The following is a 27413-nucleotide window of genomic DNA, read 5'->3' as shown; positions in this document are numbered from 1 at the left end:
CACAGCGCAATGCATTCCGGATGGGAGTCGAGTGGTTTGAAGTCGAGTGCGAGTCGTGTGGTGTTGTGTGGTTGCGTCCAACTTGCTCACGACTCGCACAGAGACAGTTGTAGGCGAGCACTGGGGAGCAGACAAGCTGCACTTGATGAGACAGAAGGCAGGGTTCAGCTGCCAACCAATAGGAGAGAACCACCGTTCTGCGGCGAAACTGGGCAGAGCACACTTGTAGTCCACTACACTACAGTGCGTTGAGCCTTCGGTCTGCAGTGATCATCGCGCTGTCTCTCCTCTTCCCTCGTTCTCCTGGCCATTTCAAGCCGCTTCTCCCTCCTTCTCCTTCTCCTCGCCACCAACACCGCCAATACAAGCGCCCTTTTGCGTCCTCTAAACAACATTTTGCCCAACAGGTGTCACCAAGCAGCAGCAGTACTGTCCACCGACGCCAACTCCAAAAAGACTACACGCTCGAAATCCACTTACACTTCCGCCTCTCGCTGGACGGCCCACGTCCGCAAAGCATTGTGGGAAATGTATTCTTTTTTGGAACAGACTTTCCAAACGGAACAGACTCGCACTGAACACAGAACGTTCCAGTCTGAGTGCGGCCTCAGAGGTTCAGTGTCTTGCCCAAGGACAAGTCAGGAAGAGGCAGGGGTCGAACCGGGAACCTTCTGGTTCCTAACATGGCCATTCTAATTCCTGAGTGACCGATAGGTTACACATATACAGCCATGTTGGCCCATGCACAGCCACAGGTGAGAGTGGTCTGTAATTCTAGATGATTGGAGGGCACTCTAATGTAATCATCTTAATTGTTATTGCCAGCCTCTCTGAGGTCGAATCTCGTTTACTTTCCCTCTCAACCCTCAGATCAAATCAGTGCTTGAGGATATCTTAGCCTTCATCTCTACGAGAGTCACTTTATGTGAGGGAGTAGTAGGGGATAAAGTGAGAGGGAGTTAAAGTGTTCACACATCTTGCGTAGCCCAGACGATCAAAGATCTCAGCCTGATATGTCTGGTGAAATCTAAATTCAATGAATGGGATACACCTGGGTGGAAACAATTCTGGTAATGTAATGAATATTAACCGCATTGCAGATGAATTGAATACACAGGATTGAAATGGAAACAAGCCATGCATTGTTGGGTTAATTCTTTAAGCATTCTTGTGTATGGAACTGTACCTCTGTGCTTTTTTGCAAACTGTTAAAACTCATTCTGTGCCAATGACGTTTTTTTTTCCAATAGCCCCGGGTGCCAATGACGGTTTTTGTATTTTTTGTATAGAAAAAAAAAATGTCAAAATGACCTGAGATCAGAGAGATGCTTTTCTCTGTTTGTGTGTTCGCTCCCTCGTTTAGCTGATTGAGAAAATGTGTGTTCATGTGTGTCCATTCTAGTGGATGGACACTTTTTTTCATTCAAACAGCTCTATCTCTGGAACCATTTGTCTGATTGACACAATTCTTTTTGCCACTGAATCACAACAACTGTGTCTGTTTCTGTGGGGAAATTGCATAGTAAAGAAAAACATACAAAATCCTGGCACAGCTACCTTGGAGCCATTTTGGCATTTGGCACAGAATGAGATAAAGTATTCAATCAATCAATCAATCAATCAATCAATCAATCAATCAAAAGATCAATTCAAAGACTTAAGCAATCCTTCATACTGAGATGTTAATATGATATCTTTTCACAGCAGTGGGCGGCTTTTCTCGCCATAGTTTTAGCCCATACATTACATTCACAGTAGATTTCCCCAGACGTATCAGTAGGCGGAGATCTCTGTTAGTTTGGCTACGCAAGGCTAGTTACAGATCACTGCCTGCCCCAAATAACAACACACAAGAAACAAGAAAAGAGAGCTGGACAAATCATACAAACAAGGAATAGTCCTCCCTAACATTTCCACAATCTCATATAAGAAAAAAGAAACCAAACCAAACAATTGTGGGGGTCCCTGCTTCATCTCTCTCTCAACTAAGGGGTCCTTGGCCTGAAAACGTTGAAGACCCCTGATATACACAAATATTGGTAAAAAGAAATAGACACATATTTTCAGCCTGGTTACCTGTGTCCAGGGTCCGACTCTCCACTGGGCAGGGCAGGGTTTGCGGTTGCAGGCCCGGCGGGCCTCTGGGCGGTCGTCGCTGCAGTGCTTACTGTGGATGGAGCGCATGGTGTTGTCATCCGATGGCTGGACACAGCTGACGGAGCGGATCTGCTGCCCGGTCCTCCCGCAGGCCTTACTGCAGTTCTGCCATTCACCTGTCACCCAGCTGGGGGGGGGGGGGGGGAGGCAGGGTGTCATCAATATGTCCGTACATGGACAAATGTGTCCGTGGGAAAGACTTGGTCTTGTCCATGGCGAATTGCTGAATGTCTCCAGGTTTACTTCAGGATATGATTTACAACGTGACTATGGCACCATTAGGAGTCCACCAGTACTAGTGGTTCTCAAATATTTTATTTGCAAGTACCTGAAACATGACGGTCATATGGCGGTGCTATGGCATTGGTCCGACATCTTATTGTTCCTACATCCCATTAGTCCGAATCTGGTGAATGTTAACCTGAAAAAAATACTATGCCTAAACCTAAACCTAACCCTAACCTCAGTAAAACTATGCCTAAACCTAACCCAACCCCTAACCTCAGTAAAACTGCATAAAACTAACCCTAAAACCTAACCCTAACAAAATTAGGACTAATGAGATGTAGGACTAATGGGATGTAGGACTTATGGGCAGTCCCCCATATGACATGAACGTCATGCATCCACCTCAACCTTGCTTCTAGCGAGGTAGACAAAGTGCCACAGCAGGCTAAACAAACGTTCAGATTTCAAAAAATAAAGTGCTTACTGAAGGCTAATTTGTGAGAATTACATGCCGCTCCTCTATTGTTTAATAAAAAACATTTTTATCCGAACGTTTTCTGTTTTTCCTTGTATTTCCTGGTGTTCCCCATGCACACCAACCCCAACTATGGACACAGATGTGGGCGTGGCCTTGCAAAAAACGGTCCATAAATACAAGGGAAAACAGAAAACGATCGGATAAAAATGCTTACTTACCGGTTCAGTGCATTTTAATTGTAATCAATCACACGTCAGCGCATACCTAATGCTATCTCTTGTAAGGTATTGAGGTACATACATGGGTGGAGGGCAGGGGTTGGGGTTGCAGTCTCTGGTGTCTCCTCGTGGTTTAATGTTGGACTTGTTGCAGAAACTCTTATGTACCATCTTGCTGTCTACTCTTCGCCTGCAGCCATACCGCAGATACTGCTTTCCTGCACGCGCACACATGCACACACGCACACACAATTTTCGGAAACACAATTTTAGGAAACATAGAGTAGAAGATTTAATTCACAGCAGACGATCTCCAAATAGATCCATTTATTTTCAGTGTCATGGAAGAAAGGCCTCTGAAATTCTAATTTCTCCCAAATGCTACATTTGTGTCTGTTTGTGTCGGAAGTGTGTCAGAACAACACATCTACAGCGCCTCAAACAGACCGCCAGCAGCAGGTGATGTAAAATTATCTTGAGAGAGGAAATAACAAATGGATCCAGTTAATATGACTGCTGTGGGTCCCATTAGAAACATTTTCTCTGTGTAAAACCCAGTTTATAAATCCAATTCAAGAGATGTACTAGCATTCCTACTGTAGTATAGAGCCCTGGAGGACTCCGGTCATACTGCAAGTACAGTGTGTAGGATTTAAGTGGTTAAGATACAGTTTAATCTCATAAACCAAAAATAGACAGCAGTATGTTTACTAAGCTACATTTTTGGAATCTGACGTTTGTTTTGCCTGCCGTTGCTCTTTGTAATTTAAGAAAAGAAAAAACAAAAAGGTTAGAATGGAGATAGGAGCGTTCTGACCAACAGCAAGGACATGTTATTAGTTGTGGTAGGTACAGTAGTCTACCTCCCCCGCAGGCCTTGGAGCAGTAGGACCATTTCTTGGGGGCCCATTCATAGGCACTGTCCTCCACAAGCATGTTGTTCTCCATGGCCAAGTCACTGTCCACGTTCATCATGTACTTATAAGACAAGTTCACGTCCTCGTCCCCATGTAACTGGACCTGCAAGTGAAAGAGAGACAGACCAGATCAATCTCCCAATACCTATTAGACATAAATGCACTCATTCGAGGTGCAATTAATTGAACTGATTGAATTTATCGCTTATATACTGTATATATACAGTATATATTTGATTTCAGTGGGTGGGGGATGCGTACAAGTGCCTAAATGTCTTTTTAGACACAATAAACTGGCGATTTCTTTATTACTATTTACAGTAACACTACTAGCCCCCATAAGTCACATCTGCCCATGAAAGATTGTGGTGCATCTTGGGAATGGGCTTATTGTGTCTAAAAATACATATTTAGAGAGTAAATTAAAACATTTTAACACAATTATTTTCTTTTCTCTAATTACAATCTAAAATATTAACCTAAAACAAAGTTGCCCTTTAATAAAATAATCTGAATCAAGCCCTTTTTGGGTATGCAAAAATCCCCAAACTTTCAAAATAATGTAAATAGCACATCTACAAACTCACAACGCAACGGAAATAACGGATAGTTGCAGGCAGTCTTAAACACCAAACTCACAACTCGTCATGGTGAAAGTAAGATAAACATTTTCTTTGCAGGCCTGATGAGGAAGATGAAAAGACGAGTGATCTACCATGATGAGAACTCCGTGTCTGAGCGGTCCGGTGGTCTGGAGGGTCTCCTTGTCATTGTCGTTCTCATACTCCCACTCCACGCCCTTCTCTATTACCGACCGGGAATCTGGGTATTCACTCTCCACTCCGTTCAAAAAGAACAGCCCTGAAGCCAAGTTCTTCACAGCTGGAAAGGGGGAATAGGGCAGGGGAGGGGACAGGGGAGTTGGCAAAATGAATTACTTTGAAATAAGGCTGGACGGTATTAGGAAAACCTTCGATAACGTTGTTGAATACTTCAATATCGATATTACTCACGATATCAGTCAAAACAATTGCATTCTGCAGTTTTTAATGTTTTTCTGTTTTAGGTCTGCCTGCCTAACCCAGATAATGAATAGCATATCTATGCATGCACACTGCACAGTACACATAGAATAAAATGACCACACCTGGTTACAGATGGACTGCTTTGGATGTGCTACATGCATGCATAGTGTGTCTGTTAATTAATTTGACCCATACACCAATACCCAATTTCAAGCCGTCTTTGTCAATATGTATACCTCGCATGTTGATACCTCAATATTGATACATTTTCAATATTGCCCGGCCTTACTTTGAATTTGTGTGCAGGTGCCAGAAGCCAGACACACACAAACATGCACGCACGCACGCACGCACGCACGCACACACCGCATATAGTACCTAAAACGTGTGAAGTTGCCTTCAACTCTTGGATAAGTAGATGTCTCGCTCCTCGAGGTATTTCAAGAACTTTGAGGAAACCTAAAAGACACAATAGGGGGTCGGGGGAGGAAGGTTGAGTGTTAGGGGGGGATTCCAAAAATACATCATAATAGTGTATTATTGTCAATAATGTTCTACTTGAACCTCATTTTGGCACTACAAAACTAGAGTCACTATAGCCTACTTAGTTTGCACATTTAACATCTGATTCTAGGTAGGTAGGAAGTGTGAAGTTAGATAATAACTCAAACACAAGGACAAACATTTTGGCTCAGGTTAAGAGTGTTGCAAGTGCACCTCTAGAGGGCGACGTTTAGCTGAGAATAACAGTGGAACAGTGGGATAGCTTTGGAGTGAAGGGCATATAGGCATATACAGTATATCTGTCTTTCTCTCAGCTCCGGTTTCCTTCTTACTCAGATTTCAGGATCCGATAGCTTCCCTGGGTATCACCTCTAACCTCCTGTTGAAAGTATTTGGGTATTTGTATGTGTTATTGTGTTTCATGTGTGCAGAGGTGGAATAAGTACTCAATCCCAATGTATGAATGAATGGGACATTGTAAGCGCTTTGAGTTCGCAACTTGCTTAGAAAAGCGCTATAAAAATGCAATCCATTATTATTATTATTACTATTTAAGTAAAAGTAGCAATACTGTACTCAATACTCTGTTGCAAGTAATTGTCCAGAATTCAAAATGTACTTGAGTAAAAGTACAAAGAAAATCAATGGTAAATAAGAGTTTATGCATGTGTACTATATGGCCGTGTCGAGGCATTACATTTTGTATAACATGGTTCTATTGTGAAAATAGCCAATCTATGATCGTCTATTTTCACAATTTCTGCCTCATTTGTCATTTTAGAGGTATTGAAAAAATCTTAAATTGTCACTTAAGAAATGTGCCTACACCCTCTATACACTTACATTTTATGTTGGTTTGTTTACTGTTGAGTGAGAAGTTAATCATCTGTGGACCCACAGGTTGAGAACCACTGCTTTAGATAAATCTAAATAAATAAATCAAAATCTAAAGCGTTCCCACCTTGTTTCTTGGCGTTACGATTGATGGTGTCTTTGAAGGTCTTGCAGTTGGAGTTGTCTCCTCCGCAGACACCACATTTATCCCCCTCCTTGGAGGAGCCCACTATGCCATCACAGCCCACTTTCTGTTGACCGGGATGGTAAGGGTTATTGGACTGTGGAAGCTGAATGGACTAGTACAGTGATTCCGTGAGGGTATTGCAAGGGGCCCCTCAAAACACAAAACATTCAATTATAATATGACATGAAAATAAAATAATAGTGTTAAAAAGGTCATGGTATTTTCTCTTTAAAACTTCTTTGAGATAACTATAAATAGGAATCAATTGAACTATGTTAGTTCAACTGATCAAGCCGGAAAACACAATCCACTGATTGCTCCGAAAATAAACACGGCCCATATACGCATGCCTGCTCGGTAGGGGTGGATATTGAATCTCGCGATGCAATACGTATCACGATACTTGGGTCACGATGCAATAGTATCACGATATACTGCGAATCTTTGCGATACGATACTATTGCGATACTATTGCGAAATATCAGCTTTAAAAGCCAAAGACACTGCTCTAATGTTGTCGTTTTCGTCGTTTGCGGCCATTATCTCGAGAGACCTCACTCACTGAACCGTGGGAAGGGGAAGTAGCTACCATAGTAAAGCGACATATAGAGGCAGCAGAGTGTCAGGACCGGACTTCTACCATTGGTTCCTATGCATGGGAACATATTTTATTTTCCTCAAAGTATTGCTTTACTACGGCCTGAAGTATCGATACAGTATTGGCAAAGAAACTATCGCGATGTATTGCCATATCGATTATATTGCCCACCCCTACTGCTCGGAATGGGCCGGTCCGGGCCTGGAGAAAACACAGAATGCTGGGGCGTATGGGCAGACAGAAAACACTCACGCACATTAGGGCTGTCACGATATGACATTTTACATGAGGATTAATTGTCACTCAAATAATTGGCGATTAACGATTTAATTGTGTTTTTGTCATAGACAATTACATTTCTGTTTGGCTTTTAGGCTTTGAAGTTGTACATGGTAGATATGACACATAACCTAATATACAAAGAAATTACTGACATATTTGACAACTTACTACTTAAAAAATAACTTTGATAGTGGAAATAGCCGATCTACAAGCTCACAACACGTCGCATCGCGACACGTTGTGAGCTTGTAGATCTGCTATTTCCACTATTTCGGAAATTTTTCAACATTCATGATTATGACGATTATGACAAAATAATTGCGATAGCCTAATGTCAAATAATCACGATTAGACGATTATGTAATAATTGTGACAGCCCTAACGCACATGCCCCAAAACACTCACACTAACACACGCACACACACGCGCGCGCACGTGCACTTACCTCACACTGTCCTTGCACGCACACACTGTGGGGGTCTTTGTAAGAGCAGCGTGTTCCGTCCATGACTATCTTCTGCATGTAGACCACGTCTTGAGTCTCCTTGGAGCGGCAGTGGAGGTGGCAGCGTTTGTTAGCTGGAGGACACACACACACACACACACACACACACACACACACACACACACACACACACACACACACACACACACACACACACACACACACACACACACACACACACACACACACACACACACACAGATTTACTCACTTCATCCATATTGTTAACTTTGCCGTGTTTTTTGATTAGCTCGTTCATGCATTCACATGACCATCACCCCAAAAGCATGTCATTATTATTACCTCAAAGTTTGTTAGTGAATGAGTTCTCAGTGAGTGCAATGCTATGGGTGTCGCTCTCCATTCCGACATGTCGCCACTCCGAAATTGATTTCTTATTGTCGGAGTGGCGACACTTCCATAGGGGTTAAGTTTAGGGTTAGTGTTAGAGATAGGGTTAGTGTCGGAATGGAGACATGTCGGAAAGGAGACATGTCGGAGTGGCGGGGTGTAACAAATCAGACGTTCGTCCGGGGACCCAAACATAGTGAAAACATTATTCTCACTACTAGCAGTTGTTTTCAAATTTATGGAATTTCTTAGATTCCATGTCTATGTGACAAAGTGTCCCTGAGCAAAGACACCTAATAGCTCCCCTCGTGACCAACTGAGCAGCCAGCAGCTGGGTGGAGATGAAATTGAATTCCCCCCCCGTGAGATTAACAAACTCAGACATGCAATTATGCCGGCTGAAGCCAACGTTAGATTAACACTAAAATAAACCAACAACTATATAACCTAATACAGGGTTGTCTTGAAATCACAGAGATGTGACAGTTACAGAACAAGAACGGGACAGGAGTTGAATATCCAGCATGCTAACTTGGGTGATTTGATCGGGACATCCGTCGGAAATTAAATATGTCATGCGTGTGTATGGGTTGAAAGACCAATCTGTCTCTTTTCTCTCTCTCTCCATCTCAACATCCAACTTGTGTAATGTCATTTTCACGACATTACAGAATGATTCGCAAAGCGACTGTGGGGCAGCAAAATCCCGACACAAACATTTTGAATGGCAACTTTTGATTGACTGGAGATACAAACATAACTGACAAAAGGAATTAACAATCGGACTTGGTGAAATTTGAATGACAGAGATCTGAGACAGATGGAGAGCGGCAGACAATGAATATGTATGTGAGAGAGTGAGGGAGGAAGACAGTAGAGATGGTGTACTGCTGTACTGATGTACTGTACCAGCATGCTACAGTACTTTCATAGCCGTATGTCGATATTTTACTGCATACATCAATCGAAACCTCCACCGGCTGTCAGTCTGTCTGTCTCTCCACCACCGTTGCCCCGATCCATGCCAAATTTTGCACACACAATCCTTGCCTGCCAAACCACATTTCTCACATGGCCCTCTTCTAGCGCCACCATGAGGCCGATTCTTGCAAGACACATTTTTGGACAATGCTCCTACAGATTTTACCTACCAGCGAGAGTACTGGCGAGAAAAGTAATCCGAGTAAATGTAATCCGAGTATGTCCTGTTTATTTCGCGAAAATCTTTTCTTTCAGTCAGGACCGTTTTTTATCATTTCTAAGCCACAGTGTTTGTGTTACGGCATGTAGAAGAGGCTGCCGTTTTGAGAAAAAAATGAAAAAAGGAAGAGAATCCGGAGAAAACAGCATTTTTGTGCAGCCGCTAAACAGGAAGTCAACGAGACACACAGCACGTCCGGGTGACGTAATTGCGCGCTGCATGTTGGGAAATGGAGTTTGTTTCATCACCGCGGTAGCCAAGTGCAGTAGCTACAGTACAGTATAGTTTACTGTACAACGCGTCAAACGCGTCGTGGGCCTCCAGCGACATCAAAGAAATTGACTTGTAGACCCCACATGGGCATCCGTACTTCTTCCATCCCTGCCTTGGACCAGCAGGACATCTAGGCGAGTCTTACATTCACAGTATGTATAATTGATATATTTGATTACTGTCCCACAAACAGAGACTTAAAAACAACTGCAGGCTGATGGCCTTACAAAGAAATGCTATGATTTCATGGTATCTGTTCATTCTCTCTCTATCTCGGTCTCTCACTCTCACTCTCTCCCTCTCTCTCTCTCTCTCTCTCTCTGAAACTCAGGAGATGACAGGCCGTGAATGGAATTCAATTTCACCTCCCTACGCGCTTTTCTCTTTCTCACACAGACACGCACACGCACTCACACACACACACACACACACACACACACACACACACACACACACACACACACACACACACACACACACACACACACACACACACACACACACACACACACACACACACACACACACACACACACACACACACACACACACACACACACACACACCGAGAGTGAGATGAGTAATTTGAGACCCTGAGAGAGCCTGGTTGAAAATATGGCATTTAGAAATGATAAGAACGGAGAAAAACAATTTAGCGAGGGCCCTCTTAGTGTGGCGCGTGGAGCGCCCCACTAAGGGACCCAGGATTCCATTCGGAGACGACTCAGCACATTTCTCAAGGGCTGCCCTTTAGTTGGATGATAATTTAATACATAGCAAGGAGTCACTGACATCTCCACTTAGAGACAGCTCGGATCTGACCACCTAATGCACACACACACACACACGCCCACATACAGTACGCACGCACGCACGCACACACTAGGGATGGGACGATATGGCAATTTTAAATCAGGATTATTGTAAAAAAAGAAATCGAGATTTACGATAATAATCACTTATCAAAATTGATTATTAATAATAGTCAAAAGCCATTATCCTGGGGCAGAACGTTTGCCAAAAAAAATAGCCGATCTACAAGCTTGTAGATCGGCAATTTTTTTTGGCAAAGACATTTGATAGAGAGTGAAAAAAAGACTGTATCAAGTACGTATATTATAAGTACATTTTACCAATAGAGGGTTTAAATGGTACTGGATATGCAGCTCGGCAAATAAAAGGTGAATTTATCCCAGTGCATGACGGAGGACGATATCGCAGTAAATTAAATCCCCATGATACAATTATTGTGAGTGTTTTTTATCATGATAAACGATAATATCGATTATCGTCCCATCCCTAACACGCACGCACGCAAGCATGCATGCACGCACGCACGCACGCGCAGTTGGAAAGAAACATGGATTTGCATGGTGGCTGTGATGGCTTGGCCATGTGCTCTTGACCGATTGCAGCTGGGTAGGTGGTTAGGCGGATGAGGGGCGGAGGGGTTCAGATGACATCAGAGCGATTGGGGCGGAGAGAGAGAGAGAGCGAGTTCAAAGATGAGAGCGTTTAAAGAGCATTTCAAAGACAGGGTTTGTTTTTACTGGAGGGCGTAGCAGTGATATACCTCAGAGACTCCACAGGACGGCCAGATGTCAATGACCAGAACAGGACACAGCCTATTTAATAACCTCCTCCCCCTCCGCACACACACGCACACACTCACCCTTCTCTGCAGGGGTGTTGCACCAAACTCTGGGCCCTAGGTACAAGGATTCACTGTGGGCCCCCCATGAATGTTCTTCACAGGGGGAACTGGGAACGTATTATTTATTAGGCATTATTTTGTGCTTTAACTATTTAAAAATAGCAGATATACAAGCTCATAGCTGCGAGCTTGTAGATCTGCTATTTTTGAAAAATCGTGAACAAGTCTTTGAATATTTCAAATCCTTCTTTCTTTGTCAGTGGTGCTCAAACTTTTTCAGGTGAAGGACCCCCAAAATGATATGTATTTGGCCACGGACCCCCATCTTAAAATATTTTGTTCAAGGGACCCCCCAGAAGCAAAATCTGAGTTACAAATGTTCGCTTATTGTTCGCATATATTCAAAGATTTGCATACATTTTCACTACTTTTCAGAAAAAGCAGATCTACAAGCTCGCAGCGTGAACTTGTATATCTGCTATTTATCAATTTCTAAAGTATAAAATAATTAAGACCCCTCCACCTTGGGCCCTAGTAACTCAGTCCCACTTTCCCCCCCTTGTAACGCCCCTGCTTCCCAGTGAGTTTAATTTAGACGGCCATGTGTGCATGACCACACCTCTACCATCCGTCTTTGTCGTCCTATCGTACTCATTCATTCAGCCATCATTCGATCGATCAATCAATCATCCACCGATTCATCGACCAAACCATCCATTCATCTGTAAAATTGTCCTTCCAATCCGACCATCTGTCACCGGTCAATCCATCAATCCATCAATTAGGCATGGGACGATAAGCGATATTATCGTTTATCATGATAAAAAAACACTCACGATAATTGTATCGTGGAGATTTCATTCACCGTGAAATCGTCCTCTGTCATACACTAGGATCAATTCCAAGCTGCATATCCAGTACCATTTAAAGTTTAAATGGAACGGTTTAAATTTTAAACCCTCTATTGGTAAAACGTACTTATAATATACGTACTTGATACAATCTTTTTTCACTCTCTACCAAATCTCTTTGCCAACAGATATCCGATCACAACGCTGCGACGTATTGTGAGCTTTACGACACGTTGTGAGCTTGTAGATCTGCTATTCTTTGGCAAACGTTTCGCCCCAGGATAATGGATGTTGGGGATATTTTGATTATGGCGATAATATTGTAAATCGCGATTTCTTTGACATGAAATGTTCATATCGTCCCATCCCTACCATCAATCCATCCATCCATGTGTTTCTTACCTTCAGGGTGCTCATAAGGCATCCAGTGGTGCTTCTTGTAGTGGTACTCAAAGTGTGAGTCGCGGCACTCCTCCTCTCGCGGGTCGCTGTAGATGTCCTCGCACTCATGAGTATTGCACATCTGGAACTTGGAGACCGTTCCAACACAGGAGCGGCCTCCGTTGGCTGGCCTGGAGTGGAGAGGGACGGGTACGCTCATCAAAGTAATCCCACATGTGAACAGTGGTGGGAAGTCTGGGAACTAACTTACTGTAAATACATTTACTCAAATACCGCAGTGGTTCTCAACGTTTTCAGGCCGTGACCCCCCAACATAATCATATTTGACAAGCACTTGGAATGTAGGACTTTGTTTTTGTTTGACTCGGTTCCACAGAGAAATATTGTGAAAATAGCAGATTTAAAAGCTCATTATATTATTTGACAATTTGACCAATGTTTGACCAGTTTCTTTTGTATAATTTGTGTTTTTAATGGTCTTGTTTTCTTTCTTTTTTCTCCTTCTTCTTTTCTCTCCTCGCTGTCATCTAAGGCAGGGGTTCCCAAACATTTTTATCTCCTGGTACCCCATAAATATTTTTTTTAATCTGAGGCACCCCTACATTATAATTTTCACTCCCAGCACCTTATATTTATAGCATATCGTCGTTGTCGGGTGGAAACCTTGTATGTCCAAAACCGTTCGTTTTGTATTTATCATCTATAAAATGTACTAAACTAGTGAAAACAGCAGATCTACAAGCACACAACGCCTCGCGGTAGATCGGCTGTTTTCACTAGTTTTGTGTGACAGTCTTGTATGATGAAGCAGGGCTTTGCTTGTTTGCTTTACCAAAAGACGTACACATTTGATACTTGGAGATACGAGGTTTCTGCCCGACAGTGACGATATTTTAGTGATTATGTTGCGAGGAAAACGATGAGATAATAGCCATTTTGGTTAGAACTGACTGAAAATAACTTTGTACTTCAAGTTTAAAATGACACTAAATAGTTTTTCAAGTGTCCAAATGAATTCCAAATATTATCAAATTATCTCCCGTCACCCACTTTGAAAACCCCTGATCTAAGGATCCCCCCAAAAAACAATCATAGAGGTTCTTACTTTGGATTGTCACAGTTGCGTTCTCGGAACTGCACCCCTCCCCCACAGGAGCGGGAGCACTGGCCAAACTCACTCCATGAACCCCAGTTGCCGTCCTGTTTGATGAGGTCAGGGGTCAACCAGATGCAGTGACCTTTGAAGCAGTGCTGCCATTGGACAAGAAACACATTGCATTGCAGTGACTTTATAGCAGAGTATATGTGGTTGCAGTATGCACATATATCATGCTTCAGATCAGTGGTTCTCAAACGTTTTTCAAGTCAAGCACCCCCAGATTGATATGTATTTAACTGCAGACCCCATCTGAAAATATTTTGTACCAAGGACCCTCATACAAGTTTTGTGTTTACTAAAATGCTGAAGCTCACCAAGCATCGTGAGCTTGTCGAACAGCTATTTTCAAATAGGCGATGTACACCTATATAGCAGTGTTGTTTTTGACAGCAAATTTTGATTTAGTTTTAGTCAGTCTTTTGAATAAAATGTTTTTTAGTTTTAGTCTAATTTAGTCACCTGAAAAGTTTTAGTTTTAGTAAAATTTTAGTCGACTAAATATCATAAGATTTTAGGCGACTAAATCTACAGTTGATTTAGTCGACAAAAAAATATTTTGGCAGGCCTTGATGGCATCGTAATGACTGATTTTACAATAATAATTTAATATTTTTTGTCATGAAATAAAACACATCCAACTCGACCGTCGCTTATTTCCGGGTTGTAAACTGTTGTGTCTGCGGTGGCCGCTGGGTGGCTCGAAGTGGGTGCGGTTTATTTCATGACAAAAATAATGTATTTTACAGAGTGGGTGGGGTGCTGAGATGGGGAGCGGAGAATAGACTATCAACAACGCAAAACTACCTTTGGTTTGGTGAGTAGTGAAGTAGTTTAGTTTATTTTGATTGAAGTTGAGCGCTCGTAGGGGCTGAGAAATCCCGGTCTATTCATTTAGCGACGGGTCTGTCAGAGCGTCAGTCCAGCTGACAGAGCTAGACCCCCCATTTCTTCAGGTTTGATTGCACCATCACACAGTTTTTTTTAGAGACACATAACGACTGTCACTACCTTCCCGTTCCCACACATGGTGCCGTCAATGGGTGGTCCTTTCTTGGTCTTGCAAAAGAAGGGGTTGTCTGGATGGCTGCACCACAGCTGCTTGCACGGGTCGAAGCTGCGATACTGTGGAAGCACAGAGACACTCGTTCTCATATACGCACACACGACATGTAGGATCAGACAAGAGACACGCTCCCTTACTTGTTTGTAAGGGAGAGTTACGTTATACACCCACCTGGGATGGTCGCTTAGAAGCATGCTCCGCGAAAATGACCAAATTATTTTTGGTTTCGTTTTTTGTATTCAAGCTGAAAATAAGCTTCTAATAGTGGCAGTTGGCTAATGTCTCAGATACAAGGAGGTTTTAATAAGCATTCTCCGCCTAACCTTCAGTCTAAGGCTAGCAGTACTAGTAGTATATTGTAGGACAAGAGGTTAAGATGGCAGCCCGCAATGGCTCATTAGAATCCAAACCTGTTCGTCTACTTATAGACTGTAAAAAACTGTCAAAAGTGTAATCTTTTTGTTTTTCTTTTGTCTAAAACACGGATACATCTTTCATTATGGGATGTCAAGACAATTGTAAAAAGTGTTGTCTAGGGATATTTTCTATCGTTAGTCAAATGTCTTGGATATCCTGTGCTTATTGTGTGCACAATTAAAACAAACAAACAAATGAAAACCACTAGACGCTACTAGTGGGTAGCTTGATGACCTTCAATGTATGTTTACAGCAGGGGTCTTCAACGTTTTCAGGCCAAGGACCCCTTAGTTGAGAGAGAGATGAATCAGGGACCCCCACTACATATTGCATAACATTGTGTTGCAGATTAAAAAATGTTCATAGATTTCTTAGACAGCTTACAGACTTGTTTGACAGCACTGTCACCATGTTCAAGGAGTGGGCTAATGTACATTTAACCGCTTACATTTAACCACTTGAACCGTCAAATACTTTAGTCTGCTCTTCTTTTCCCTCTACAAACCTCTTTGCCAAAAATAGCTGATCTACAAGCTCTACAACGCCTCGCGCTGCGAGGCGTTGTAAGCTTGTAGATCTTCTATTTTTGTCTAATGTTCCACTCAGAATAGGGATGCTAGGGTTCACTTGGTTAATGTAAAAAAAAAATGATCCTATCACACAAAGATTTGGCGGCCCCCCTGTAGTAACTCTGAGGACCCCCTAGGGGTCCCAAACCCCCTGTTGAAGACCCCTGGTTTACAGAAATCACTGCCACGTCTGTTGTACATGAGTCAACCACCATAAAACAGTAGTGAGAAATGAGACTAGACATAGACGTGGGGAATAGAGATACAAGAGACCACAACAATACATACAAAACCAAATTCATCAACAACAACAACAACAACAGCAGCAGTGTTCAGCATCGGTCTTTTTTTGGCGCTCACTGCCGTTACTCCACTGACATCTCACTGTCATCTCCAAAGGGATAAAAAAAACACACACACCGATCATGCAAACCAAACCAAAAGATGAGAAGAGAGACACACTCTCTAGATGAGACAGCCCGCGCGGTTCAGTCGAGTCACAGGGGAGACTAGAGGTCAGAGAGGGCAGCGGGGTTGAAAGGTCAAACTTAACAGTGGGTCTCGGGCAGTGGCGGAAAAGTACTCGCACATTTTACTTTCAGTTAAAGTATCGATAATGCAATACAGAGTAAGTGAAAGTCTGGAATTCAAAATGTACTTGAGTAAAAGTATGAAAGTGTTGGCATCAAAATGTACTTAAAGTGCCAAAAGTAAAAGTACATCAGTAACTATCATCAATGTCCCGTCCTTGCCTTGTAAACTGTTAAAACGCTGCACTAACGTCTTGCAGTAGTGACAGCTGTCCAGTGGAGTCACCTCAGCAAAAGCTAAGGTATGGCAACATGACTGGTGTCTTGCACGTGCACGAAGCATAGACTGTATAAAAGATATGGACAAAGCGAAGCCATTGGTTTCTATGCAGCGCAAATTACACAATATGGGTCCTTGGCATGGGTGTTGCCATCATAGATTGTAAAGGCACCAGAGGATGCTATTGGCTGCCAATGGTCAAGTGCAACCACAGAGATACATGGGAGAATGTGGTCGGAGCCTCCCGAAATACAGCACACGAAGAAGAACACAGCCGGCTGGTATTAGTTTAGTTGGCCACGCCCCCCGCAACTTTATCATCAATTTTAACATAAATGGGACCTTATTTTCACAAAACGCATATAATCGTGATTGAAAGGCAATTTTTAACTAGCGATAGGAACCATAAAGTATTTATGAAAATGTTAATTAAGGTTATGAATGGGGTCCAATGGAGAACAATTCTTTTTGCGATCGGCCGGGGGGGAAAACAGCGCAACTAGCGGCCAATCATAGGAAGTTTTAGTTCCGTATTGGAGTCATTTTAAATCGGTGGAACTATGCCCCTGGCACGAAGGCACGCGTGCAAGACACCAGTCATGTTGCCATACCTTAGCAACAGGCACAATGAATTTATTTGAAGAAGTACATTTAATTTTTTTTCCCCCTGTAGCCAAGGTATGGCAGCTGCCACACCTTGCGCCTCTGCCGCTGTCTGAGGAGCAATGCCCTCCCCCCTGGTTCCCCACGACCTCAAGATCCACCGTGACCCCTGTTGACCTCTGCAGATCAGAGGTCAGTGCCAGATTGCGGTGGGAGTAGGCAACAATGGACGTCAGACTGAAGGATCCTAAAAGTTGACACGTGAAACATCATGCTCTGAGTTCTTTCCCAACCGTTGGGCTGGGACAGTCTTCTTACCACAAGTGTGTGCCAGTGTAATAAAACTCCTGCACGGCTAAAGAACGGCAAAGTGATCAAAGGACAACTGTGTTTTTTTACAACAAGGGTTCATATTTTAGTCGTTAAAGAAAAGAAAAGATAAGTGTTAAAATGTTTTCATTTACTTCTTTCTATCGTTTTAGTGATTTTAACGATTAACGTATAATTATGTATTTTTAGACACAATAAGCCCATTCCCAAGATGCACGACAATCTTTCATGGGCAGATGTGACTTATGGGGGCTGGTGTAAATAGTAACAAAGACATTGCTGTGTTATTATTGTGTCTAAAAAGACATATTTCGCCACTTGTACGCATGCCCTAACCCTTGCTAAAACAATAGAAAGCAGTAAATGAAAACACCCATCTTTTCTTTTCTCTAATTACAATCTAAAATATGAACCCTTGCTGTTGTCCTTTAAAACCAGATTTTCAGGATGATGGGTTATGCGTATCTATCTCTCCAACAACCTTGAAAAGAGGAGGCAGTCCTCTGCTCTTCAGACTGCAAGGGTATTCGACCAATCATGACACAGCGTTCACAAATTTAGAATGTCCATTTCTAAGTCGCTAGGCTTTGTCTAATTTGGTTTCCATTAGGAGTTATTTACGTGACTGCACAGGCGAAACGGAGGTGGGGGGAATGAATCTCGCATCTTCAGAGACTATGCACATACCATAACGTCGTTGTCGGGTGGAAACCTTGTATGTCCAAGACCGTTTGTTTTGTATTTATCATTTTAAAAATGAATTAAACTAGTGAAAATAGCAGATCTACAAGCACACAATGCGAGGCGTTGTGTGCTTGTAGATCGGCTGTTTTCACTACTTTTGTGCGACAGTCTTGTATGGTGAAGCAGGGCTTTACTTGGTGAAAAAAGTACAAATCTGAAACTCGGAGATACGAGGTCTCTGCCCGACAGTGACGATATGCACTATGTCAAACTGTCACAACACTGACCCAGGACGGTTACAGCGTTACAAGCCTTCGTTACCAGAGACACGTGAGCCTTTTAGAATCCTCCAGAGCACACAAACATCAAGGGAGGACAAATGGACAGGAAGAGACAACACCAAGTATAAAGCATAACAAAATAAAGGAACAGCGTTACGCACACAAGTTCAAGAGGACAATATCGACGTTATCCCAAGGATAAAACAAAACAGAACAAAAACAAAAAAACTAAGAGGATGAAAGAAGCGTCCAACACAGTCTTCAGGGAGGTGGGGGGTAAAACCTTACCTGTGGTCCTGACTGGCTGGTCTTTAGTAGCTGAGGGGAGAATAGAGGGTAATCTAGCAATGCGTGCAAAGCCCCACAACAAAGCCCCCTTGACAATCAAGCAACAGCTCCTCCACAGCGTGCCACAGTGGCCTCGCGGTCACAAAGACGGTGAGGGTGAAAGAAGGAGATAAGCTGCTCAGTGCCCAGTGCCAAGATGCTGCGGGGCGGGGGGTGTAGGGGGCTCATCTATACGCAGTGAAACCATCCATGTTTGTTTAAATCAGAGGTATAAATGGAACCAAATGAACCCTTCAAGTCCACTTAGGCCTAGAATTATGTAATGCTTTAACTATTGAAAAATAGCAAATCTTCTAGAAGTCTTTTTAAAATCGTTTTTTTTTTTACTCAAATATTTGCTTCTGGGGGGTCCCTGGAACAACATATTTTGAGATGGCGGTCCGCGGCCATGAAAACGTTTGAGCACCAATGATTTAGAAGACATTTATAAGAATCGGGTCAAAAATATTTAAAGACTTGCACGAATGTTCACGATTTTTCAAAAATATCAGATCTACAAGCTCGCAGTGCGGCACTCGGTGCTTGTATATCTGCTATTTTTAAATAGTTAAAGCATAAAATAATGGTTAAAGTCGTTCAAATCTAAAGTGACACAGATTTGCGTTCAGGCCTAAAATCGTCCATTAGGTTCCATTTAGACTATCTGAATTAAACTTACACTGAGGATTTGACTGTGTACCGCATGATAAGCGTAGCACTGTGGCCTTTGTCGTTGTCCTAGAAACGTGATTGCGTAGTATTGTAACTGTGTATGGATGACACTGTGTTTTGTATGTGAAAAAGGCTTATCTACGTCAATGCACTGTGTTGGCAATATCAAGGAAATGACTATCAAAGTAGCTATCAAAACCAATTACCTGCTTTTAAGCAAGATGTCAAATCCCACCGAGGCCGAGAGAGGAAAGCAGAAGACATCAGAAGGATGTGAACAGCTGTGTATGTAAGATTCTCAATTCATTACATATGGACAGAGCGTAGAGTCATTGGCTGGCTTCAAATCACTTGGGCAACGTTCTTCAGTCTATGGTAAAGAGAAATGTCAATCTGGCTTTTTTTTTTTTTAAGTCAACGAATATGTCAGTTTTGATTCAAAGTGAGTGAACCCCAACTGTGGCTAGATCGTATCATGGTTGGCGAGTGCTTGCAAGGGATTGGCCATGAGCAGGCTACAGTATATCACTGCTTCTTTAGTTAGTAGGCTACCGTGGTTCTCAACCTGTGGGTCAGGACCCCCACGGGGGGGTCCCCAAATTATTTTGGGGGGTCCCCAAGATGTTTAGCTAAATGTTAAGATGTGTTTTCTCACTCAACAGTAAACAGACCAACATACAGTCTAAGTGTATACAGGGTATCTGCACATTTCTAAAGTGACAATTTAAGGACTTTAAAGACCTTTTTAGTACCTCTGGTCAAACATTGGTCAAATTGTCAAATATTGGTGGCAGAAATTGTGAAAATAGCCATTCTACATGCTCACAACGCCTCGCGTTGCGAGGCGTTGTGAACATGTAGAACGGCTATTTTCACAATGGAATAGATTGAGTCAAACTAAATGCAATGCCAACTCCTAGAATTCCAAGCACTTTGCAGGGTGGGGGTCCCCAGTTCAAATATGATTATTTTGGGGGTCGCGGCCTGAAAAGGTTGAGAACCACTGAGTTAGTAGATGAGTGAGTGAATATTAGTAGGCGCTATAGCTCTAGGACGTTAGTGTTGCGAGTGCGGGTCTATAGCAGGGAGGTCTTACCGCAGTGCACATTGTGTAGCCCACGCCGAAGTCAAAGCGACACTGTTCGTTCATGGAGTAATGCAGCCCGGGGAGCTGGGGCAGCGACGGCCAGTTGTGGTCAAACGGGTCATCACGGAGACATTCATAGGAGCTGGAGGAGGAGGTAAAGGACAAAGTAAAGTAACTAAGGACATTTACCCAAGTACTGTACTTATCAGTACAGTTTTGAGGTATTCATGGGTTGCATTTGTAGTCCTACACCGTCCATGTTGAGGACCAACACAGGTGTTTCATTTGTCTGATTGGCATAGAACTAATGTACTACGCCAATCAGAACACCTGTGTTGGTCCTCAACATGGCCGCTGTAGGACTACAAATGCAACCCATGAATACTTTATTTTTTTATTTTTTTCCCCCCAATTTTCTGTACTATTTATTCTACTCCATTCCAACTCAGAGGCAAATACTGTACGTGTACTTCACTACAACTATTTGAAAACTTTACTTACTGTAGATTTTGATTATTATTACAAAACAGAGTAACCACCTCTGTCCCATTGTACATTTCAGCCATTTGAATGCACAATAGCCCCTTTTTGCCTGCAGCTTTAGCACCACACAACATGACACTACACCGCACCGCACCACATAAAAATATCTACATTTTCCATTACACAAAAGTACCCCTATTGGTAAGAAACAAATTGACCCTTTTAACTGTGATTATAATAGAATATAAATTAGTATTCTAACTATCCTAAATTATAATACACCATAATGGATTATAACTGTGATTATAATACATTATAAAGTATTAATGTATTACTATGAAAATTATAATACACTATAATAGATTATAATAGTGGTTATAACAATCTATTATCATGTATTACAACTATATCCTGGTGGTCTAAATGAAAAGTCAGCTCGTGATCATTATGAAGTGCGTTTGGCCCTGTTTGGCCTAGCTCAGACCTACTCTAGAATAGATTGGATACTCTTTAGTACCACGTTTAAGTACCGCTTTCACACCACTCTACCCAGGTCCTAAACCTGGCACAGGAGCGGTGTGGTGTTGGGCCATGTCAGTGGAAAAGGGGCTAATGTGAGCTTACAGATATGCTAGTTTCAAAAGATGTTTTTGAAAACTTGTAAAAAAAACGGTCTACTTTAGTTATTGAGGGCACTCAAGTCAATTTGGAATTTCAGACTTTTACTTGTAACAGAGTATTTCTATTTTCTACATTGCACTACTTTAACTTGAGTCCAAAATGTGAGTGCTTTTCCCACCACTGAAAAGAGCCATATCGGTTTACAGCTGGCTACCATCATCAGACCGTTGAATGAGCGTGGAACGAGCGTGGAGCCTGCCTGTTGCTAGGCTGTCCTGACGACACAGGATGATTGTTCTGTGTTACTGCAGGTGCGCCCCGCTGCTGCTGCGCTGCGCTGTCACTGTCACTTATGCATACTCTGTCAAGTTTATTGTATCTGCCGCTTTTTAACTGCCTCACTCCACTGCTATTTTTAACCACGCGCCATATGAATCTATCATGCACCTTTTATGTATACATTTCACACTGCTCATATTGATGTAACACCATTATTTCTCCTTCTTCTTTTTTTCCTGTTTCTCTATTTTCTTGGTTACATCGATGGAGCTGATACGACAAAGAATTTTCACGACTGCTAGTGCTGGGTTACCGACGCTCGCTTAAGACTACAAATTGTGCTTAGGGTCTATGTTGGATTTGTGTTAATGTGTTTTTTCAAACATTTAACCACTTAACCTCTACACCAAACCTATTTACCAAAGATCTACAAGCTCTCAATGCCTTGCAGTGCGAGGCATTGAGAGCTTGTACATCTGCTATTTTTTTCTCCTCAGAATAGGGATGCGAGGGTTCAAGTTGTTCATTTTACCAATAATTATCCTATCACACAAAGATTTGGCGGCCCCCCCCCCTATAGTAACTATGAGGACGCCCTAGGGGTCCCGGACCCCCTGTTGATGACCCCTGATGTGAAGGGTCCGGTATCTGTGTGTAGGTCCTTACTGCAGGTAGCGTCCCAGCTCTTGCATGCTGCATCTGGACCAGTGGAAGCGGTGGAAAGCAGCTTGCACCAACGGGGCCATGATGCTCCCCATGTGCACCTCATCCCCACACCGGTTCCCTTGGCCGTCATGCTCCATTCCCAGACTGGGGGAGGGGAGGGGAGGGAGGGGAAACAGAAGGAAGATGTTAAGGCAGGGACTCAGGGATGTGAAAGAAAATGAAAGTGTCAATTATTCTCATGAAGTGAGCATTGCGTCATTGTATAGTGGAGTGGTTCTCAACCTGTGGGTTATTTTGGGGGGTCCCCAGATGACCTCACTCAACAGTAAAAATTTTCAAATATTAAAGGCAGAATTTGTGAAAATAGCATCACAACGCCTGGCCTGGCAACACAAGGCGTTGTGAGCATGTAGATCAGCTATTTTCACAATAGAACCGTGTTAAACAAAATGTAACGCCTCAACTCTTAGTGCTCGTCAGGGTGGGTGGGGTCCCCAGTTAAAATATGATCATTTTGGGGGGTCGTGGCCTGAAAGGGTTGAGAACCACTGGTATAGTGTATCGTATATCACTGAGGAGCCTTGAATGCGGTGCCAGACTTACACGTGTCCTGTCTCGTGGGCGACCACAAAGGCCGAGGAGAAGCCGTCTTCGTGGTTCAGAGTACAACTCCTCACTGGATGGCACATACCTGTCACTGGAGCGTAACCTAGGCAACCAGAGAGAGAGAGAGAGAGAGAGAGAGAGAGAGAGAGAGAGAGAAAGAGAGAGATAGAAAGATGGCCTTTATACATTTCCCAGTGTTTTCTTGCGCCGATAAACCAATGTTGACGGATTGCTCGAGCTGATGCTCTGACATCCTAAAGCACAAATTGCACCGTCAAAAAGAACGTCAAAAACACACTCTTAGCTTGTACGTCTGTTCTGCTTTCGGCAAGCGACACACCCTCGCACACTAGCACACGGTTTCTCTTTGTCGCAAAACACGACAATCGTATCTCTAGCGCAGCTCTCCGTGCACGCCTGCTGTCCCATGCTGGAGTCCTTTTAGTCGTAGGGTTGCGGTGCTGCTCTGACTTTTATCGATTTTTTCCGCCAGCTGAAGGCTGAGCTCAAGGGCAGATGAAGGGTTTGCTGGCTGCTAGGCCACTGCCTTTAGTGTCCTGGTCCCCTGGGGGTCCTGCCTGTTAGCCTGCACTCCACTGCACACAGGAAGCCACCGACCACCAAACCCACCCCATGCTCCAGTGGTGGAGTAAAAGTACTCACGTGTTTTACTTGAGTAAAAGTGTCAATGCTGCAATATGGAAATACTACTGTTACAAAACGTCCAGAATTCGAAATGTGCTCGAGTAAAAGGATGAAAGCGTTGGCGTCGAAATGTACTTAAAGTACCAAAAGTAAGTAGTAAAATAAGTACAAAATGTTCGAAAATAGCAGATATAAAAGCTCACAACACGCTGCGATTCGGCGCGTTTGTGAGGTTGTAGATTTGCTATTTTCAAACAGGTATAAATTAGGGCTAAAGTGTTTTATGTATGTTTTATAATATTATAATTTACAGTATATCTGCAAAGTAACTAGTACCGTATTTTCCGGACTATAAGGCGCACTTAAAAGCCTTTAATTTTCTCAAAAAACTACAGCGCGCCTTATAGTCCAGTGCGCCTTATATATGGATAATTCATTGACATTGACATTCCCTTTAGCACAGCTCCATCTGTTGGATGCATAACACAATGGTAGTGTCTATTATGTGCGCCTTATAGTCCGGTGCGCCTTATATATGAAAACAGTTCGAAAATAGACCATTCATTGACAGTGCGCCTTATAGTCCGGTGCGCCTTATAGTCCGTAAAATACTGTAACTAAAGTTTTGAAATAATTGTAGTGAAGTAAATGTGCAATATTGAATCCGATATGTAGTTGAGTTGTAAGTAAAAGTACTGGAAATTGGAAATACTCAAGTAAAGTACAAATTCCTCAAAATTGTACTTAAGTACAGTACTTAAGTACATGTACTTAGCTACTTTACACCACTGGTCTTCAGGAGGCTGGATTTGATTCAGGGTCCATCTATAGATGGGGCCAAATTGGCATAGTAGTAAATAGTAGGTTTACATAGTAGTAAATAGTAGGTTTACATAGTAGTAAATAGTAGGTTTACATAGTAGGGGGTCAGTCAATATTAAATAAAAGCAGGGAAGTATTTATTTGTAGTATTGTAGTTAGGACTTAAGATAGGTAATAACAACGTATTCAATAGATTTCAGCATCCATATAAAGGCAAAAATAACAGATCTACAAGAAAACCGTGTAGCTATGCAAGGCTAGCTATTTGGTGTAGATGGGGAAAAAAACGTCCACATTACTAAATCCAGAGTGTTTGGGTGAATCATTTTGTGTGACAGAGATAGGCCTGAACGAAAATCTGTGTCTCTTCTGTGGCAGAATTTGTTACAAATGTTCGCTTTAAAAATACATATATTCAAAGATTTGAAAACATTTTCACGACGAAAATAGCAGATCTACAAGCTGTGAGCTTGTATATCTGCTATTTTTCAATAGTTAAAGCATTAAATAATTCTAGGCCTAAATGGGTTAAGTAGAAAGCAGGACAAGGAGTATGTCTGAGGGTGCCTCACCCTGCATGCCAGTGGGGCCAAACTCTTGTCGCGTGAGGAAGATGGCATGGTCGTGATGCTCCGTGTCGGCTGCCTCTTGCTTCTGCTGCAGAAACGCCCAGCGACACACGTTCTCCAAACTCTGCGATGGATTCCCCAGTTCAATCAGACTCATCGACTGGATGGACAGAAAAGACAGAGGGAGGGAGAGAGAGAGAGAGAGAGAGAGAGATGATTAGGAAAGTAAGGAGAGTTTTGTTTGGCTGTTAGGCTCAACTACTCCCTGTAGGGGGCAGTGTTAAGGTACAAAGGCACAAACCCACATAGACAAGGCAGAGATAGTTATCACTTCTCGCTTAGACCAGTGGTTCTCAACCTTTTCAGGCCGCGACCCCAAAACTAATCATCATATTTCATGGATTTCCAAGTGGATTGTTTTGTTTGAAAGCCGTGAACGGCGTGCACACACGTGGTGCATGATCTGTGCATGGGCGTGCATTATTATTATTATTGTTATTATGGGTGAATTTGGCAGCCCGAAAGTGGACATTTTTAAAGGGAAGAGTATGTGTTAATATGTTGATGAATTGAATACCAAGGACCTTCAATGGAAACAAGACCGCCGTATTTTTGGGGGGGGGGGGGGGGGGGTTCCTTTTAGGCAGGGTGTTTTGACTGTACTTGAATTTTTGTTCTATTATTTTATCACATGACTATGGTAGCTTCCTAACATCAATAAAATCCAAAACTGTTTTCTTAAGTGTTTCTTAAGTGTTTTTCCAAATATTTGGGGGCCCACTTGCAATACCCCTGCGTCCCACCAGTGGTCCCCCGGCCCACAGGTTGAGAATCACTGGCTTATCATATAACACAGTGGTTCTCAACCTGTGGGTCGGACCCCCAGGGGAGGCCCTAAATTATTTTTGGGCGGTCCCCAGATGATTAACTTATATGTGCAACATTGTTTTCTCTCTCAACAGTAAACAAACCAACATACGGTTTAAGTGTATAGACTAGAGGGTATATGCACATTTCTAAAGTGACAATTTAAGGACTCAAATTAAACATTGGCCAAATTGTCAAATATAAGAGGAAGAAATTGTGAAAATAGCCGATCTACATGCTCACAACGCCTCGCAACGCATTACTTTCGGGGTACTTTTACCCTTAGTAGCGTCTTATGACAAACGCTGTAGCACTTAAAATGTAAAAATGGAAAGTGCATTACAAATTAAATGTACTAGAAGCTGGGCCGCCCGAAGGGCGGCCCAGCGTCTAGTCGGCGACCTGGCCAACTCGGAACAATGTAAATAGGGAATGAATGCCCCGCCCTTTAATGCAAACCCCATTATACCTGTTTTCATAGGACCCGTTTTGACCATCTGTCTGCCTGTGTCCATTTATGCCCATATATGGAGATATCTGTATCTGTCTGTCTGTCTGTCGGCGTCCATTTTATGTCCATATATGGAGATCACTGCAGTTATAGTTCTGGGTCCATTTTATGCCCATATATGGAGATATGTGTCTATCTGCGTCCATTTTATGCCCATATATGGAGTATCTGTCTGTGCCTCCAACTGTGTTGCAGACACAGTGCCGGTTCCCCCTTTAATGCAAACCTCATTATACCTGTTGTCATAGCACCCGTTTTGAACATCTGTTTGCCTGTGTCCATTTATGCCCATATATGGAGATATCTGTATCTGTCTGTCTGCGTCCATTTTATGCCCATATATGGAGATCTTTGACCATCTGTTTGCCTCTGTCCATTTATGTCCATATATGGAGATATCTGTATCTGTCTGTCTGCAATCCATTTTATGCCCATATATGGGGGCATTCATTTTATGCCCATATATGGAGAACGCGCGTGCCCGTGGGACGAACGCCCATATATGGAGAACGCGCGTGCCCGTGGGACGAACGGTCCTCGAGATACGCGGATTACATACATACATACACACTCACAGAGATTTTTTGTTGACTCATGTGGCGTACGTGATGTCAGAGCCTTTTATGAAGTGATGTCACAATGAGTCAGAGCTTTCGCCGATTTCCTCCGGAACAGCC

At 42.8% G+C, this 27413-nt stretch overlaps 1 protein-coding gene across 1 annotated transcript in view; it reads right to left on the bottom strand.

Moving 5' to 3' along the window:
• The window catches only part of LOC308302482 (A disintegrin and metalloproteinase with thrombospondin motifs 2-like), a gene marked incomplete at both ends in the record, with an annotated part of 197632 nt that overhangs the window by 8905 nt on the left and 161314 nt on the right, over positions 1-27413 (bottom strand). The window contains 15 exons of the mRNA XM_080746737.1: positions 2077-2284; positions 3164-3299; positions 3945-4101; positions 4714-4880; positions 5402-5482; positions 6489-6612; positions 7874-8007; positions 12666-12835; positions 13771-13916; positions 14833-14946; positions 18870-18899; positions 20677-20809; positions 22717-22860; positions 23320-23425; positions 25362-25518. Of these exons, the coding sequence (XP_080602863.1) occupies positions 2077-2284; positions 3164-3299; positions 3945-4101; positions 4714-4880; positions 5402-5482; positions 6489-6612; positions 7874-8007; positions 12666-12835; positions 13771-13916; positions 14833-14946; positions 18870-18899; positions 20677-20809; positions 22717-22860; positions 23320-23425; positions 25362-25518 (2007 nt within the window). The remainder of the gene's footprint in view (positions 1-2076; positions 2285-3163; positions 3300-3944; positions 4102-4713; positions 4881-5401; positions 5483-6488; positions 6613-7873; positions 8008-12665; positions 12836-13770; positions 13917-14832; positions 14947-18869; positions 18900-20676; positions 20810-22716; positions 22861-23319; positions 23426-25361; positions 25519-27413) is intronic.

Source organism: Nannobrachium achirus (genome assembly GCF_963921795.1).
Source record: "Nannobrachium achirus genome assembly, chromosome: 17".
Classification (NCBI taxonomy): domain Eukaryota; kingdom Metazoa; phylum Chordata; class Actinopteri; order Myctophiformes; family Myctophidae; genus Nannobrachium; species Nannobrachium achirus.
This window is presented reverse-complemented; position numbering and strand designations above follow the sequence as displayed.